We start from the raw sequence: 20,068 nt of genomic DNA, 5'->3' as shown, positions 1-20,068 counted from the left end.
GACTTAGGGTCCGAACCGAAAATGCTATGTCAGGCCGAGTAACCGTGAGGTATATCAGTCGTCCCACAAGTCGCCTGTATTTGACTGGATCCTTTAATAACTCTCCATCGTCTGGTGTGAGTTTTAGGTATTGTTCCATTGGAAATTTGTCTGGACGAGCACCTGTGAGTCCCGTATCCTGCAAAATATCAAGCGCATATTTTCTTTGGGACATGTAAATACCAGCTTTGGAACGGGAAAATTCAATCCCTAGAAAATATTTTAGGTCTCCAAGATCTTTAATGCGAAATTGTTGTAATAAACAATCTTTAACACGCTGAATTTCTGTCAAATCATTTCCTGTCAAAAGAATATCATCCACATAAATCAAAAGGGCAGTAAATGATGAGTTATTTTGTCTTGTGAATAGAGAGTAATTTGTCTTGGACTGTTGAAATCCTACAGATTTAATCACATGAGAAAATGTTGAAAACCATGTTCGAGATGCTTGTTTGAGACCATAAAGGGATTTGTTGAGTCGACATACAATGTTCTCCCCCTGTCGATGATGCCCGGGTGGCAAGTCCATGTAAATAATTTCATGCAATGTGCCATGTAAGAAGGCATTTTGCACATCTAGCTGGTGAGTAAACCAATTTCTGGCTGTTGCAATGGTGAGGAGACACCTCAAAGTTGTTAATTTTGCTGTTGGTGAAAAAGTTTCAGAATAGTCGACACCTTCAATCTGAGTGTACCCCTTTGCGACAAGGCGCGCCTTATATCTGTCGACGCTACCATCTGAGTTGTACTTTATTTTATAGACCCATTTGCATCCGATGGGTTTCTGCCCAGCGGATAACGGTGTCAAGGTCCACGTTTGATTTAGCTGCAAGGCGGAAAGCTCTTCGTCCATTGCTTTTTGCCAATTTGGATCAAGGATAGCTTGAGCATAAGTGTGAGGTTCTTTGGTGGCTGTGATGTTAGCAAGATATGCACTATGTGTAGAAGAAAATCGTGAATTAGAAAGAAAATGATGCATAGGATACCTGGTTCCATTTGGTCGGTCTTGGGCAGTGGTCGAATGATTGGCTTGGGATCCCGTTACGTAGTCTTGAAGCCAGGAAGGTTGGGTTGATGTGCAACTGGATCGTCGAACAGGAAGGTCGGTTGGAGAAGGTTTGGTAATGGGTGCTAAACTTCTTGGCATGGGAGAATAAGGTTGGTCTACTGGAGGTTCAGGTGTATTATGACGAGTAGGAGAAGAACGTTGGTCTACTGGAGGTTTAGGTGTATTATGACGAGTAGGAGAAGAAGGTTGGTTTGATGGAGGTTCAGGTGCATTGTGACGAGTAGGAGAAGAGAGTTGGTTTGATGGAGGTTCAGGTGTATTGTGACGAGTAGGAGAAGAAGGTTGGTTTGATGGAGGTTCAGGTGCATTGTGATGAGTAAGAGAAGAAGGTTGATCGAGTGAATGTTGGACAGGAGTGGGTAAGTCAATGTCAATAGTGGGCAAAATACCTTGTAATGGAGGTGAGGATTGTGTCGGTGACTGTTGGCAGAATGGGAAAACACTTTCATGGAAGATGACATCCCGACTTGTAAAAAAAGTGCCTGCATCTATATCAAATAATTTGTATGCTTTTTGACTGTGAGGATAACCAATGAAGATGCATTGTCGGGCGCGCGGATCAAATTTTTGCTTAGGTGAAACAACAGTTGCGTAACAGAGGCAACCAAAAGTTTTTAGGTGAGAAAGTGAAGGTGGTTGATTATATAGTAGCTCAAAAGGTGATTTATTTTTGAGTAAAGGTGATGGCAAACGATTAATGATATATGTGGCGGTTAAAACGCATTCTCCCCAAAATTCTAATGGTAAATTGGACTGAAATAGGAGGGCTCGTGCTGTGTTTAAAACATGTCTATGTTTGCGTTCTACTACTCCATTTTGTTGAGGAGTGTAAACGCAAGTGCGTTGACATTCAATACTTTTTTGAGAAAAAAATCATACATTGAAATAAATTCCAGTCCGTTGTCAACGCGTATGGTTTTAATAGATGCTTGAAATTGATTTTGTGCAAATGTAATGAATGACTCTAAGAGATGTTGGGTTTCAGAATTGTGATTCATAAGAAATAGCCAAGTACATCTAGTATAGTCATCGACTATAGTGAGAAAAAAAACGTTTTCCAAAATGAGTTGGGGTTTTATGAGGACCCCAAATGTCACAATGCAATAGATTAAATGGAGAATGAGATTTTATTGTGCTTAAAGGAAAGGGTAGCCTTGTCTGTTTAGCTTTGGGACAAATACTACAATGATTATAAATGGGAATGAGATTTTTACTGATAGGGATAGGTAGTAAGGAAGATACAAGCCGGAGAAGGATGTCCAAGGCGCTTGTGCCATAAATCAGGATCGGTTGATATTTGAGATGCGTGGGCTTGGTTTGGAAGAGGGGACATGTAGTATAAGCATGCGTGTTGTTTACCCGAGCCAATCATCCTCCCCGTAGCCAAGTCCTGTAAAACGCAACCATGTGGAGTAAAACCGACACAACAATTTAGTGAACTGGTTATCTTACTAATGGACATGAGATTTAAATTAAAAGAAGGAACACAAAGAACATCTTTGAGAGTGATTTTGTCATTGAATTTAATTGTGCCTATAGATGAGATGGGCGCAGTTGAGCCTGTGGGCAGATTAAAATTTGAAATAAATGATGATGAGTTGTGTGTGAAAAATTGTGAATCAGATGCAATGTGATGGGTTGCTCCGCTATCCAAAATCCATGGTTTCGTAAAAGCAGAACTAGAAGAGGAGTTATGGGCAAGCAGACCTACAAAGCTAACAAATGTGTCACTTTTACCGTTATTGTTGAGCGAGTAAATAGCCCTTGCCAATTGCTGAATTTGCTCGGCACTGAAGCGTTGTACGAGGTTTCTATCGGACTCGTTACTGGTGACTTCTTTGCCATACATGATTTTTTATTTAGGGGATAAAAATGGAGAGGTTGTCAAGGCACCAAGATCGGTGCTCCGATACCATATAAGAAAATGATAAAAAATGGTAAGAAGAAGAGATGTTTCTTATTCTCTTATGTGTATATTACATCACTTCATGTATAGGAAATATATAGGGAGTTTCTCTCCCCCAAATTACAATCTAATTAGGTAGGATATTAATCATGAGATTCTATAATTATTAAATTAATTGCATATAATTGAGTACAATATCGTCAAATATTGCATACAATAATTGCATATAATTTGATAATTATTATTTCCTTAATATGAGCAAGAATAAAGGGAGCAACCTCAACAAAATCCCAATGACATTAGAGGGACAATCAATGCTATAGCGAGAGGATTTGTTGGGGGAGGCAACTCAAGTTTTGAAAGGAAAAGACATCTTTGCAGTATAAACTTGAAAATTGGAGGTTTGAAAAGCTCTTAATCAATTGAGGAGGCTCTATAAACATGCTTCATAGATCGATGTTCTTAAAGCTTTACATCCTTATTTCCATTATTCATTCGTACCTAAACTCGTTGTTAAGGTTCACAAGAGAATGTGTGCACACTGCTTACTATGTTCAGCACAAGTGAAGTGATAAGTGTCAGATTTCAATAATATTTCATATTAAAATAGAGACACTTATGAATATTAATTGATAAAATAACTATAATATAATCCCTAATTTATGAATTTAAACTTTTTTACATATCTTTTATTATAATTTGAATAAATACGATTTATTCCCAAATTTGTGCTAATTTTAGGATTCTGGGGAAGAACGAAGATGAAAGGACAAAAGGAGAATAGACAAAGCTAAAAAGGATAAGTTAGAACACACCAACACTCATCGAAGCTCGCCCAAGTCAGGAGCTCCCAGAGGATCTCACCCAAGCGAGCTGAATCTCACCCAGGAAAGGTCACTCCAATGACGTTGGACCTTTTCTCATGCAACTCGACCATGCCAACCCAATAATGCTTAGGCGAGAAGTCACTTAGCCCAAGTCCAACTAAGTTAAATATGAGGCTTGAGGCACAACCCTAGATATCATGGAGTGTATTGGAAATCAGTTGGGAGAATAGAAGGTGATAGAAAATCCTAGAGGAGACAGTCGTAAAGGAGAAACATCCTGGATCTTCTTTTCTTGCTCTCCATGTTTGTAATAGCCAACATGAGTGGTTAATTCTACCATTTAGGATTGAGGGTAATTTGTTCAAACTCTTATGTATTGAGGTGATATTTAAATGTAATATTTTGTTCTTGATTGATGATTGATATTGTCATTTTATTTGTAATGCTTGTTTCTATGGTCTAGATCCTTAGATTTGACTCGAAAGTACTTCTAAGTTTCTGACCCAAATGATAATGCTTAACATATTTGAATATTATGAATATATTTGAAATGTTAATTGTTATCAACGTCTAATCATAAGGATAAGAAGTTTTTATAAATATGCGATGAATCGATATTTAGGACTCTCAATGGAAAAGATAGATATGGAAAGTGTTCAGCAGTTGAATTCTAGTCAGTCTTTACTTAACTCGACCCAAGCGATGCCTTTCGAGGAATCAATATAAATGATTTTTATACGGGCATCAACATCAATCAAAAGATATAATATTACTATGCTTTTCAAAATACAAAAGAGTAAGAAGAAGAAACCCCAATCCCAATTTTCTCAATTGAATCAACAACTCTTTACTTTGTTTTTATTTAATTTTCATACAAACTATTGTACATATTCTTATATTTAGTGAATGTTACTATTAAGATTTTAAATAAATGTTCCTTATGGGTTCGATATCCGTCCTTAGGGACAAATTATTACTTTTGAAAACACAGTGTACTTGTCGTAAAGTAGTCATCATGAAACATTTTGAACACTCATGGTTCGGTATATTTTAGTGGAGACCAACACTTCATATGATGATTTAATTAGGTAGAGAACTCTCAACCGACTTAAAGTTGTTATTTCTACACTATGACCATGAAATTCCCTTCCGATGACGAAAATATTATTATCATTTAGTGCCAAGAGAGAAAAACGAGCGTGTCGATGTCCTCTCCAAGCTCGCTGACACAAGGAAGGTTAGACAACACCAAACCCTCGTTCAAGAAACCCTGAGCACTCCAAGCTGGGACTATTATGATGTGTTACAAGTAAATCTGGGTAGTTTGAGTTGGATAACACATATCAATTTTTTGACCAATGATTATTTACTTGATAACATAACAGAAGCTAAAAGGGTGCACATAAAAGCATCATTTTACACTATGTATTATGATTAAATCTTTTGAGGAGGTTTTTCCTCCCTATTGTTAAAATCATTGAACAATGACCAAGCTAAATATGTTTTCATTGAACTCCGTAGGGGCACATGTGGGATGCATTCGATGTATGACATCACAAGATTTAAGAACTAGGTATTATTGACCAACACTTCAGAAGAAACTTAGGGAACCCAAAGATCTTTGGGCCGAAGAGATACCCAATATATTATTGGATTATCATTGCACCCTTTAATCGTTTATTGGGAAAACACTTTTCTGACTGACATACGGGGCAAATGTCATGATCCCTGTTGAGCTTGGTGAAGCAAGAAAAGACAGGCATAAAGGAAAACTAACACCCAACTTGAAAGACCCATACTGAATAGTAGACTCACTACATATTGAGGCTTACAAGCTTGGAAAATTAAATGAAAAACTCTTTATAAGAACTTGGAACCGACCCATTTGAAAAGGTATTACAATTGAATTATTGATAAGGATAATGTACCTTTTTCCTTAACTTGGTTTTTATCCCTAAGGAGGATTTTTCAGAACAAGGTTTTAATGAGGCACATTTTTGAAATAAAATTTCTTTTGGTATCTATTTCAAATAGTACATCGATATTCGGGATCAAACAATCATAAAAAAAATTATAACAAAAAACAAACGATCACTGGAATAAAGTTATACATAATCACTATGCGAGATCAAACGATCATCAGAATAAGAATGTCTCCCAGATATTAAATTATCATCAGAACAATTACTATCAAGGACACTGGTCATAGAAAGAACACTCACTGAGATCAAACAATCATCGAAACAACAATGTTTATCTGAAATCAAACGATGATTGAAACAAGTGCGTTCAAGGACCAAACAATCATAGAAAAAACACTTGTCAAGATTAAACGATCATTAGAACTATAGTGTCTATCCAAGATCAAATGATCATCAGAACTATAGTGTCTATCCAAGATCAAACGATCATCAAAACAATTGCTATCAAAGACCAAACAATCTTACAAAAAACACTCATCGATATCAAACAATCATCAAAATAATTGCTATCAAGGACCAAACGGTCACAAAAAGAAAACTCGCTGAGATCAAATGATCATTAGAACAATATTTTCTATATGAGATCAAACGATCATTAGAACAATTTTTATCAAGTTCCAAATGGTCATAGAAAGAACACTCGCCAAGACCAAACAATCATGAGAACAACAATGTGTATTTGAGATCAAATTATCATCAGAAAAAATGCTATAAAATACCAAACAGTCATAGAAAAAACATTCGATGATCGAACAATCATCAGAACAATAATGTGTATCTGAGATCAAACGATCATCAAAACAATTACTATCAAAGACCAAACAATCATAAAAAGAACAATCTCCGAGGTCAAATGATCATCGACATTATAATATCTATCCAAGATCAAATTATCATTGGAACAATTTGTTGAATTAATGGGGGACTAAGTTCAAGAAGGGGGTGAATTGTACTTAGTTAGATTTTCGCAAAAAGTGGTTTATCACAATCCTAACAGAATTTTAATGGATTGTTTTTCAAAACAACAAGTTGATATTTTTAAGAGAACACTGATAAATATCTAATTTCAGTTATATTTCATATTAAAATATAGGCACTTATGATGATTTATTGCTAATTTACATATAAAACAATCCCTAATTTATGAATTTATACCTTTTTATATTTTTTATGATCTTTATTTGAATCCCAAATTTGGTGTTAATTGCAGATTTCTAAGGAAGATTGGAGATTTAGATTAAAGATGAATGACTTGAGCTAAAAAGATAAAGATGGAAGGTCCCAAACTGGAAAAAGATGCAAAGAAAGATTGGGTCTTTTTTATGTTTTATCCTTTAGCCCATTAGCGCGACACAGGAAGTTACCTAACCCTAGAAAACTAAGATAAATAGAGGGCTAGAGGCTCAACCCTAGTGTGCCAGAGTGAGAGGAAAACACCATAGAGTGAATTGTAACCAATTGGGAGAATGGAAGGTGCTAGAAGTATGCGTAGCTAATTCTACCCTTTGGGATTGAGAGTAATCTGCTCAAACTCTTATGTATTGAGGTGATATCTTATATATTAATATTCAGTTCTTGATTGATTATTGGTATTGTTGTTTTACTTTTAACTTTCCGTGACAAATTGAAAATCTTAAATCTGACCGAGAGGTATTTTTAGGGTTTGGACCTAAACATCAATACTTAACATATTTGAGTGCTAGGGATAGACTTGAAATGTTAATTGTCATTAACGTCTGAGTGTGATTCTAAGTTGTTTTTATAAATATGCGAGAGATCGATATTTAGGAAACATTCTTAAGGATTTTATATGCGAGAGATCGGTATAAATGAATTTTCTACGGGCATCAATTTCAATCAAAGAACTCAATATTAACATGCTGATCAAAATACATGAGAGTGGGAGAGATGAAACCTAATCCCTATTTTTCCAATTGAAGCAACTAATTCTTTGTTTGTTTTCTTATTGATCAGTACCAACACAATCACTTATAAACTCTTTTTATTGTTATATTATTATATTTAGCGAATATTGTACTTAATAATTTAATGTTCCTTGTGGAATCGATATCTGTCCTTAGGGACAATTATTACTTCTGACAAACGCGGTGTACTTGCCGTAAAAAGTCATTAAGTTTTTAATTCAGAAAAATGAATTTATTTTTATCAAAAACAACTGATTGAAATATCTGAGCACACAATTCTTAAAGCACAAAATTGTCAATCAAGAACACACTTAGAAAAAATTTAAATCTATTTTAAGAAATAAATTTCATAATTAATTTCGACATATTATAGTTGAAAACAACAAACTTTTTTTCGGATACAGTAACAAAAATAGATTTTGCAGCTTTCAAGAACCAATGAAGAATCCAACAAATTCAAACACACTTTTAAAGAACCTTTTTTATTCAAACAACTTGTAAACCCAATAATGAATGCAAGTGTATACAAACAAAATTTGTCCATAATGTTCCACACATATTTGCTTAGCCCATCAGTTTTATTCAAATCAGAAAGTCAGACAGATCTACAGATAAAAAAATACTAATTGATTTTGAAAACAATCGATTGATTTTAACTAGTAAGAACAATTATGCAAAAAAAATAAAATAAAGTACATTGATAAAGAAAGCTTAAAGGAAACCAAAATTTTATATTGGTTCACTCACAACAAAGCTACATTTAGTCCCACCTCACACCAAGATGAAATTAACTAAATCACCAAAATTCTTTTACAAAAGAACAACAAAATAGTTCTTGAACACTACAAGAACCAACCACCCACTGCAAAACCCTGTTACAGTTGTGATTCCCACCACGAAACCCTATCTTGGCACTTACACACACAAAATTACAGAATAGTAATGAAAAGGAACGAATTCACCTTGATTATGAACCAAGATATATAAAGGGATCTCCCAATTCACAATAGCACTTTGAAGAACCTTTGACCTCTAGTTGGATGATGAAAATTAGGCACCAAGAACACTCAAATATCAACAAAGACTAATTCTTCCAAAAACAACTTACTCTTTATTCTCACAAATTGTAAAAGTGTATTTTGTGTAAGCAATATTCAGAAGCTTTTTCAGAAAACAAACTCACCCTTTTATAAAAGCTAAAACAGAAAAAAAAATTAAAATAGAAAAGGGTATTGTCAGTAAAATCAATTGGTTGAAAAACAAAACAATATACTGATTTTACTCAAAAGAAGTTGTTTGTGTCAAAACAATTTTTCTTAAAAGGAATGTATTTAAACTTAAAATACTTGATATCTTACATATTAAAATATGTTTTTTCAGAGGTAAAACATATTAAAAAAAATCTAAAACAATTTAGTATTTTTAATCAATTGATTTGAGAGATAACAGATTAAAGAAATGAACTTTTTAGAAAACAAAATTATAACTAGTTTAAAACATTTTTAATCGATTTAAAATATTTTTTAACCAATTAAAATATATTTTAACCAATTGAAAAATTATTTTGTTCTTGGACCCTTCATCATTCCTGAAGGAAAAAGATAAATGAAGACAACCAAAATAAAACCTAAGATACCTAGACACATGGTCTTCACTCAAGACTTCAATCATGGCTTCATCAAACACTTTAAGTAGGGATCCTTGAGATTTCCAACACAATTGTTATCAAAGACCAAATCGTCCAAGAAAAAACACTCGCCGAGATCAAATGATCTTCAAAACAACATTATATATTTGAGATCAAATAATCATTAGAACAATTACTATCAAAGGTCAAATGGTATAGAAAGAACACTCAACGAGAGAAAACAATCATCGATATAACAATGTCTATATGAGATTAAACGATAATTGGAACAATTGTTATCTAAGACCAAATGGTGATTGGAAAAAATTTATACATAATCATTGTCTGGGATCAAACAATCATTGGAATAATAATGTCTATCCAAGATCAAACGGTTATAGGATCAAAATCACTAACCAAGATCGAATGATCATTAGAACCATTGTGGGCCAAGATCAAACAATCGTTGAAAAAAAAACTATACATAATCATTATCTAGTATCAAACAATCATAAGATTAAAGATATGCATAATTGTTATTCGAGATGAAACAATTATCAAATTAAAGCTATACAAAATTGCTATATGAGGTCAAAGGATCATTGGATTCAAGCTATGCAGAATCACTATCTGAAATCAAACTATCATCAAATCAAAGTTATACAAAATCATTATCTCCGAAATCAAACGATCATCATAACAAAGCTATACAAATCACTTTAAAAAAAGTGATCAGAACAATCCGACAAATTATTTGAAAATAAATAACTATATCAAAGTAATTTAACTCACAACAAATAAAATATCATCGGATCACAATAATCCAATGAAAACTTCCTGAACACAAAAACTCTTTCATCCATCAAATCAGATAAATCAGATGTACTCAATCAAATTATATCTTTGTTCAAAATGAAAGACCAACTCTCTTTTCACTAAAAACAATTAGCTTCAGGCAAAGAAACAAATTATACGCACACTTATAGCATACTTATAATTTATTAAAAAATATTCGTAAATTAAGAAAAATATAAACGTGAGCATTAATGTTAAGTGAAAAAAGTGGTTCTGTTTGGATATTTTTCTGTAAATGATAAAAAAAATAAAGTTTTTCTCATTTTTTTTTCTCATGCTCTCTCTTAAATACGTAAAAGTTGGAGTAAGCATAACCAAACTTTGTACAATTTTGATTACTGGCAACTTAATCTGTCTAAGACTACTAGGAAAAATTTAAGCTGTAACAGCAATGATGTTCGGTGCTTACAATATGGTAATTAATTGCTTTAATATTTTCTAATGGTAAAACAAAAAAATATAAAAAAAATGTTAAGAATGTGTTTAGTACATCATGGGAAGAAATACTACATTTATAAACATTCAAAATAGAAGACAACTTTTGATTCGTCCATTGTTATGAATAAAAGAATCTTTCCAATGATTTACTATATAAGAATAAATAAATTTTATTCATTTATCAAGTTGATTTGTATTGTTTATAATTATTTTCAAAGTTAAACACAGAACTATGCGTATCTGATATCACACTTTTGAACAAATAAAGTGAACCTAAAAGAAGGGGATAAAGTAAGATGAAATTGAATTAAAATTATGCTACAGATGGTCCTGTTTATATCTCAACACTTTGTGTCCATAAAAAAATACACTAAGTCAAATTATGTATTTTATAGTTATATTTTCCAGATTGTGTTTGGTGTGTAAAAGTGACTTTATTATATGTTGAAGTATAATAATAGTGATTCTTAATTCACATGTTTCAAATCATTATACTTTATACCCATTTGATTGAAGAAGGGTAACCCTTCAATCTTAATGAAGTAAAACAATTTTACAAATGGAATAAACTGCCTTATTATTATTCAATTTGAACCCAAAATGGTAGATTAAAGTACTTGGTTGGCAATGGGTACTTTCGTTATGGGCCCAATGGGTAGTATTTAAGAAGCGGCAAATTCTTCCTACACCCAACCTTTTAAACCTGGACCCTACACATTTTAAATTTTTTTAAAAGTGTGCTTCATTCTGAAAACGAAAATATAGAATTGGAAAAAATACATTCTGGAAATTAAAAAATTCAAAATCCCATTCTGAAAAGTAATTTTGGAATTAAAAAAAAAAATCCAAAAACATATTCTAAAAAAATGGATTCAAAATGTATTTTCATCCGTACATTCTTTTTATTTAAGGGCATTATTGTATAGTTCCACATAAAAATGTGGTGCAGGTTCAAATTTGATAAGGTGCAGGAAGTAATTGCCTTAAGAAGCTGATGTTGATGGGAAAGCTTCTTCTCCCTGCTCCTCCATCTTGCAGTATCCCAAAAGTTTTTATTCAAAAATTACCTTTTTGTAAAAAAGTTAAAATATAGGAAATGTGTAACTATTACGTAATCGGAAAGCTAATCTAAATCCAAAAAGGATTTATGGATTATGTAATTTAGAATAACATTTTAAAAAAATATATTTTGAATTACATAATACGGAAGCTATTTTCAGATTTAGAAGAAGTTTTTAAATTATATAATCCATAATATATTGTTTTTAAAAATTCTTATAGATTTTACAATACTTCTGAATCCGAAAATGTCTTTCAAATTATGTAATGCAGAATGTTTTTTTTTTTTAAAAAAAAAGAAATGATCAAATCAGTGACAAACCAGAAACGAGTGAAATACAACTTAAAAACTAATTTTTTTTCACGAACCACAAATAGATTGTCAAACGCTCCCAAATTATGTAAAGAAAAAAAAACCTTGTACAAATGGAGTGCTGGAGGTGGCTTGGAAGTATTGCAGTGAAATAAAACGGAAGAAGAAATAAGGTGAAAAAGGTGTGTGGAGTTTTAGGTTTTTTTTTTTTTTTTTTCCTGAAGAACAAAAGGCTATTATTACATTTACTATGAGGTGTTGCCAGAGACTTCTTATTGTACCTTCATCCTTTCTTTCTTCTGTCATTTCATAAGTTTTTTTATTTCAAAAATATCATTTTTTTAATATTTTAGATTATGTAATATAGAAATCTTTTATAATTGGCTTATGGATTATGTAATCCGGAAGCCTTTTTTGATTGGCTTCTACATTACATAATCTATAAGTCTTTCCTATATATGAGATTAGTTTCTAGATTATATAATCTGGAAGCCTTTTTTTTTTAGATATTTGATTAGCTTCCGGATTATATAATTTGGAAATCTTTTCTGGATTGAGATCAACTTCCGAATTATGTAATCTAGAAATCTTTTTCAAATGGGTGATTAGTTTCCTGATTACATAATCCATAGACTTATCTCAAATCTAAAAAGACTTCCAGATTTCATAAATTTAAATAACACTTCTGGATCCAAAAATATATTCTAGATTATGTATAGGATGACACAAAAAGGATAAAAAGGTATTTCACATTTGATATAGGGATGAGACCAGAATGTCTGGAGGTGTAGGAAGAAGCGGTCGTTGCCAGAACGTATGGAGATCCAGGAAAAAGCAGCCTGCTGGAAAAACTCAGGGGTTTTCAATTTGGACAATTCTATTTACACTCCTTTTTTTCTCTTCACAACCTACCTCGTGTTTTAAACATAAATATTCTTCTTATAACATTTTTTGAAAAGAGGTAAAAAATTTACACCTCGAAAATTTAGAGCCCAGAAATATTTTTCATACCCTTCCGCCTGAACTGAAATATTTATAAAAAAAAATCATGCAAATAAAGGACAATAGAACCATGATTATAATCGGGCATGAGTAAATGGACACGTTAGTTTGTGATGGTAAAATTTTTTAATATTAGTTTTTGAAATTAAGAAAAGTATTAAATAATATTTTAGGAGGACAAATAAGTCTCAAAACTAAATTGTATAGTATAATTTTAGTCTTGAAATGTATGTTAACATTATTATTTAAGTTTTCAAATATATGTTAATATTGTTATTTAAATTTTGAATAATGTTAATATTATTATTTTAGTTTGAACCAGTGGGATTGTTGGTTTAACTAACATATTTCAATTTAGAGACTAATATGGGAAATATTCTAGAAAATTAGGGACGAAAGTGACTCGGTGCTAGGTATAGCACGACATATTGAATTCAAATTCCCTTAGATTATTTCTGTTTATTATAATTTTAGTCATTCATTCCATTTTTATAATTTTTTTAGAGAAGATAGATTAAAATTAAAATACAAAAATACGTATTTTACTAAAAAACATGAATATACTATTTTCAAATTGAAATAAATTTTAAATACATTAAATTAATAATAATTATTTTAATGACAGTACGTGTTACTTGTTACTTATATAATTTTGTAGTAGATCTAAATTAAAAACAATTAATATTTCATTTTTAAAAAATTATAAGACTCGTTGAATAAATAAAAAATAGTTTGAAGTAACATTCAATTTATTTTTGTTAATTCAAAACGCCTTTGTAGGATCCTTCAGTCTCGGCCAAATTGTTTTGTTGGTGGACAAACCTTCAGTTTATTCTGAAACTACAGTTTAATTAGTTTTATGTCTTTTAAAACAAAAACAAAGACAAAGACAAAAAAAGCTCCTAAAACAAAGGCTAAAGTATGGTTAAAATAGAAGAAGAGAGTAAAGCCTCACGTCGCTTCTTTATGTTGCCAAGTTCATAGATATCAACCAAACTTTCTTAACAGATTTCCTATTCCTACTCTTTTGGATCATCCCTCATTACAACGATTACAATATTTCCTACTCTTTCTTACCATCTTCATTTCAACATCTCCCTCACTTTCAATCTCTCTAACGCCATGCAGATCACCCATTTTCAGCATCTTCTTTAATAAATTTGGACCCATTGCATAATTTGCCTTTCAACAGACACACACACACACATTCTGTTATGGCACTTTTTAAAACACGGAAGAGATCATCATCACCATCTTACGTATCAACCTTGACAATATTTGTGTTCATTGCACTATGTGTTTTTGGCGTGTGGATGTTAACCTCCAAGTCGGTAACGCAGAGCGATGAAGACATTGCAACCAGAATGTCCCTTGATACCTCTGCAACCACCAATGATGAACTCTCTACCACCTCCCATGAAATTGCTTCAAAAATTGCTGCAAAAATTGCAGAAAAGAGAAAAGACGGTTCCTCTTCTGTCTTTGGGGACAACCCTGGTCATCTTCCAGATGATGCCATAAAATCTGATGAAAAGAATCCCGACGATGAGTCACAAAAACAGCACATCATTGCCAGCATGGACGCGCAGCTGTCCGAGGAAAGCTCTTTAACTCAAAAGGAGCAAGTTTCCGTGATGCACGAAGCTGGTGCAGATAGTGATGTGAAAATGGCTGAGCCTGAGAAAGTTCGGCCAACTATCACCAAGGCTTCTAATAAAAACAAAAGGGGCCAAGAAATCACCGGGGCGGCGGTGGAAAATCAGGAACAGAGCATTGGAAAGCAGCAAGATGTTCAAGGTTTTGACACTCGAGGGTCCAAACCGGAGGAAGATGATGAAAACAAGGAACAACTTCAAGAAGGCAAAGGCGTGGTTGAAGCAAATCCTAAATTAGACATGTTGCAACAGGACTCTGAGGCGGCTTTAAAGGAAACAAGTTCTAAGGAAGTGTCTGAGAATATTGAAAACCAGAGAGTAGAAGATGTGGGTGAGGTAAGGCAGAAGCCAAAAGGAGAGAAGAAAGGTGGCAAGTCAAAGAAGCAGTGGTCAACACAAGCTGCTCAGTCACAGAAAGAAAACAAAAGACAGAAGGTTGAATCAAACAGTGAAGAGAAACTTGAAGATCACACATGGTACCTCTGCAATGTCACTGCGAATGAAGATTATATACCGTGTTTGGACAATGAAAAGGCTTTGAAACAGTTGCGTACCACAAAACACTACGAACACAGGGAAAGGCATTGCCCTGAGGACCCTCCTACTTGTCTGGTGCCACTTCCCAAAGGTTACAAAACGCCCATCGAGTGGCCTAACAGCAGAGATAAGGTGATTTTTTTATTGAAAGATACATCCAATATATTTAGGTGCATAAGTTAGCTTAACTAATATGAAAAAAAAATCAATTTATTTATTCTCTTTCGTAAATACTTGTGAAGAAGTTCATTAAAGCATGACACTAGTAGATTACATGAGGCTGATATGTTTACATGATTATATTTCGAAATAGATATGGTACCACAATGTACCACACAAGAAGCTAGCAGAGGTGAAGGGACACCAGAACTGGGTGAAGGTGACCGGAGAGTTCTTGACCTTCCCTGGAGGTGGCACTCAGTTCATTAATGGAGCTCTCCATTACATTGATTTTGTTCAACGGGTAATCACAATTTCAATTTAATAACTATGCCATTCGTTAAAACTTAATACCCAGCATGTAACATTTATGTATTACAAATGTCAGAATGAGAAAACCATACTTATACTGCTAATAAATCATAATTTCTGCTCAGTGGTTTTATAATTTGACTCACGCAGGCTGAACCTTCTATTGCATGGGGAAAACATACACGGGTAGTCTTGGATGTTGGGTGTGGGGTTGGTAGTTTTGGAGGGTTTCTATTCGAGAGAGATGTTATTGCAATGTCTTTTGCTCCTAAAGACGAACATGAAGCACAAGTGCAATTTGCCCTTGAAAGAGGGATTCCTGCCATATCTGCTGTTATGGGTTCTCAAAGGCTGCCATTCCCCAGTCGTGTCTTTGATCTTGTACATTGTGCACGTTGTCGAGTACCTTGGCATTCAGATGGTTGGTGTTACTAACTCCTATTGATTGTTCATAATGGTTGAGTTTTGTGCAAACCATGATTGTTGAATAATGTGAAACTCTTTTCTAGGTGGCATGTTGCTGTTGGAACTAAATCGGCTTTTGAGACCAGGTGGCCATTTTGTTTGGTCTGCAACTCCTGTGTACCAGAAGCTTGAAGAAGATGTCGAGATATGGAAGGGTAGGATTATTACATATCATATCTTTGATTTTTATTTTTTACAAGATAATTAACTCCACGATTTAAGAGTCACTGACATCCTATAATGTTCTTCCAGAAATGACCATACTCACAAAGTCCATTTGTTGGGAGCTTGTGACCATCAACAAAGATGAACTGAATCGTGTTGGTGCCGCCGTTTATCGCAAACCCACAACCAACGAATGCTACGACCAAAGGGAGCAAAGTGAACCTCCACTGTGCAAGGATGATGACGATCCAAATGCTGCCTGGTAAATCTCTCGCAGTATGGTTGATATTGGATCAGTTTAGAACATGACACCTGTCGATTTTACTATATTTCAGGTATGTACCTCTGCAGGCATGCATACACAGGGTGCCTGTGGACAAGAATGAGAGAGGAGCCAAATGGCCTGAAGCTTGGCCTCGTCGAGTAAATAAACCCCCATATTGGTTAAACAACTCGCAGATTGGGATCTATGGAAAACCAGCTCCCCAAGATTTTACAGCAGATACTAATCGTTGGAAAAATGTTGTAGATGAGTTGAGCAACATTGGTATAACTTGGTCTAACGTGAGAAATGTCATGGATATGCGATCCATTTACGGGGGGTATTGATTCAACTTAGGGTACAACTATTCTACATTCTTATACATATGAAATCCTCAATCTCAGTCTCGTTCGTGCAGATTTGCGGCAGCTCTAAGGGATCTTCCCGTCTGGGTGTTGAATGTGGTGACCGTAGATACTCCGGACACACTTCCCGTCATCTATGAGAGAGGTCTTTTTGGGATATATCATGACTGGTGTGAATCCTTCAGCACGTATCCAAGATCTTATGATCTGCTGCATGCAGATAATCTTTTCTCAAAGTTAAAAGATAGGTATGGATGGAAGTAGTATGATCCTTAAATTTTCACTCATACTAGAATAACTGCATTATGCTGACCCATTTCTGCTGTTTTGGCTCCTTAGGTGCAAACTAACTGCTGTTATGGCAGAGGTGGATAGAATAATTAGACCGGGAGGTAAACTGATTGTCCGTGATGAAACTTCCACCCTCAGCGAAGTGGAAACTTTGTTAAAGTCTCTACATTGGGAAATATTATTTGACAAAATAAAAGAGGGTGTACTCTGTGCAAAAAGAGGCAAATGGAGGCCCGAGTCTGTAGCTGTGTCCTGATGAAGTGATAGTGGATAAAACACTAGTGGTTTAATTCAAGGAGTGCTTTGAATCGAGCTATGCAGTGGCGGTAACGTGTATTCAGCCTCTCAGCCCTATATGGCACAACAGCTTCCAGAAAACGTCACACTATTATTTTATAGTTTTCATAGCATGTGTATATCTGTATTCAGTTTAATTGCTCCGAGATTAATATCATATAATGCAAAACTTGTCATATATATGGTGCACCTACCCACTGATTTAGATTTTTAATTGCCAATGTAACATGTCTTATTATTCTGTTTTGTGCCTGGTTGAATAATAGTTCATGAGTGTAAACTGAGTAAGACAGGACAGTTTGACCTTGGCTCATTCTTAGGATCATAATTTCCTAGCTGGAAACAATATTTCAGCCATCTTTATGTCTCCACGCCATCATATGGGGTTGATTCACCAAAACTTCAATCAATGAAGGAGAAATATTGCTTTACTGAGTTTGTTGTAGCCGGGGTCTAAAATTGGCATTCTATTTGTCTTTCATTTTTATATTTATAAGCACGATCAATAAAATTGAAATTCACAAGTAATCAACAGTTTAACCCAAAGAAAAATATACCAACTAGAGCTCAAACTCAACGTTTCACAGCCCATCCTTTCAAGAGTCCTACATTTCTTTATGAAGAATCCATGCGGATTCGAAGCAGAATGAAGAAACGACAGGTTATTCCTGTACTAAAGAATACACACTGTCGCCTAAATAACCAAAAATAAAAGAAATGTACTATGCTGCTATAAGCTTGAAAACCTCATCAACAATGAAAGATGTCAGTCCCCACATACCAATAAATAGTAGAAGCTACAATGCTAATGCTCCCAAATCTCTAGTGCAACATCAACTTGCACTGAGAAGTTTCTGCAACTCACCACTTTGGACTGCAGCACTGAGATCTGAATTGCCAAACAGCATAAAAGTAACAAGACTGAGTGAGTGGAACAAAGTGAATGAAAAACGAAAACAGATCGAGGGGTTAATTGTAGACCTTAGATAATAACTAACAAGAATAACAGATAGAATTTGAGATTGTTATTTTAAAGTTATAAATGAGATCGCATCTGCAACGAATTGATTTTGAGTAAAATTAGTTTTGAATTTTTTTTTGGTTAGCCAAAAGATATTTTTACAACAAAAGGGTGCAATGGGTACCCAACTCACAAATAAATTCAAACAATCCATGTTTGAATTTTTTACCTAACGCAAAATCTACAATTCTACAAGTGACTTTAACTCAATCAATTTTGGTTCCCAAACAATCCCTCACTCCAACTGGACATGCAAATATTTATCTTAAAAAAAGTAAATTGGTACTTCAGCTGTGAGTATGAGTGAACCAATGTAATGAAAACACCCACATAGATGATAACTCATAAAATTAGCAATTTAGAACTAACCATCTGATCCACCAATATGCTTGCCATTCACAAATACTTGTGGAACTGTCCTTCGACCTATCAAATCCAGAAGAACGCTCTGAATTTCATACCCATCATCTACAAGAGGAGAAAAGCACAAGCAACGTGATCCACGTGAAAAGTTTGAAGAACGAGAATATTTTAACAGGACACACGCAAACTGGCTGGTTATGATTACCTCGCAAATCGAGCTCCACCACAAACGGTTTCTCATTTAGTTCAGCAAGTAAGCGTTTTGAGCGCAAACAATAGCTACGAACAAGAAACAGAGTAGAAAACCCTAATTATTGAGACATTATAGAATTAAATGGAATGAAGGAAAAGAGAAGTGATATCGCATAAAAAGAAAAGGGGGAAAATTAGAAGGAACGCACGGGCAATAGGATTTGGAGAAAACGGTGATTCTGTTGGAGTAAATGGCGTTTTGAACGAAGGCGGAAACAGAATTAGAGGCTTGAACGTGCAGTGTTCCAAACCACAACACAAAAAAAGCGAACGTCACCGTTACGACCATACTCCACCTTAATCCCGTCATCCTTCTCTTTCTTCTGTTCCTCAAATACACTGTTTCTTCCCTTCTTCCTTTGCAATGGCCACAGTGCTGCGGCTTTTCTAAAACGCAATGCAAAACCGTCGTTTTGTTACTGAGACTCAAAGAAAGCACCTGTTTCTTTTAACATAAACACGAGTTCTCAAAATAGACTTAATTTAATTATTTTTTAAAAACTTCAAACTAAATTAAGAGAATTTTAACATTCTCTCAGATCATATCTGTCTACTTTTAATTTTAATCAGTTGCTGAAAATAATAATTTTTTTTATAAAATATGCATATCATACAAAAAAAAATTGTCCTTTTTTTTTATTTACTTCTATTATTTTTCCTTTTTTTTTGTCTTTCCTAGTCTCACGTTTTATCTTCTACTCTTTCATGCATATTAATGAAGATGTGCTGTGAATCAAATGATAAATGTCTCAATTAACGTAATAGATTATGAATTAGAATGACCAAAAGTGTCTCACTATACCTATAAATAAATTATGAATCTAGTTAATACACATTCCACAGAGTTGAAAGACTCTAACTACTATGATAAAGAGAAGAAAC

The 20,068-nt window shown here is 33.9% G+C and overlaps 2 protein-coding genes across 2 annotated transcripts; one reads left to right on the top strand and one right to left on the bottom strand.

Moving 5' to 3' along the window:
* Positions 1 to 14,031: 14,031 nt before the first annotated feature.
* LOC137811500 (probable methyltransferase PMT27) lies at positions 14,032 to 17,739 on the top strand. The gene is made up of 8 exons (XM_068613283.1): positions 14,032 to 15,366; positions 15,548 to 15,697; positions 15,856 to 16,126; positions 16,215 to 16,325; positions 16,423 to 16,597; positions 16,671 to 16,937; positions 17,016 to 17,210; positions 17,302 to 17,739. Exons 1-8 carry the CDS (start codon positions 14,257 to 14,259, stop codon positions 17,507 to 17,509), a joined length of 2,487 nt encoding a protein of 828 aa, XP_068469384.1. The 5' UTR covers positions 14,032 to 14,256; the 3' UTR covers positions 17,510 to 17,739.
* A 346-nt stretch (positions 17,740 to 18,085) lies between these two features.
* LOC137811501 (glutaredoxin-C3) lies at positions 18,086 to 19,655 on the bottom strand. Its single transcript, XM_068613285.1, has 4 exons — positions 19,336 to 19,655; positions 19,140 to 19,213; positions 18,941 to 19,039; positions 18,086 to 18,439 (listed from the first exon to the last, which is right to left on the bottom strand). The coding sequence occupies exons 1-4, from the start codon at positions 19,494 to 19,496 to the stop codon at positions 18,384 to 18,386; spliced, it is 390 nt and encodes a 129-aa protein (XP_068469386.1). The 5' UTR covers positions 19,497 to 19,655; the 3' UTR covers positions 18,086 to 18,383.
* Between the last annotated feature and the right edge of the window lie 413 nt (positions 19,656 to 20,068).

This window comes from Phaseolus vulgaris, chromosome 2 (assembly GCF_000499845.2).
Source record: "Phaseolus vulgaris cultivar G19833 chromosome 2, P. vulgaris v2.0, whole genome shotgun sequence".
In the NCBI taxonomy this organism is placed as follows: domain Eukaryota; kingdom Viridiplantae; phylum Streptophyta; class Magnoliopsida; order Fabales; family Fabaceae; genus Phaseolus; species Phaseolus vulgaris.
Note: the sequence above shows the minus strand (reverse complement) of the source record. Positions and strands in the feature narration are given on the sequence as shown.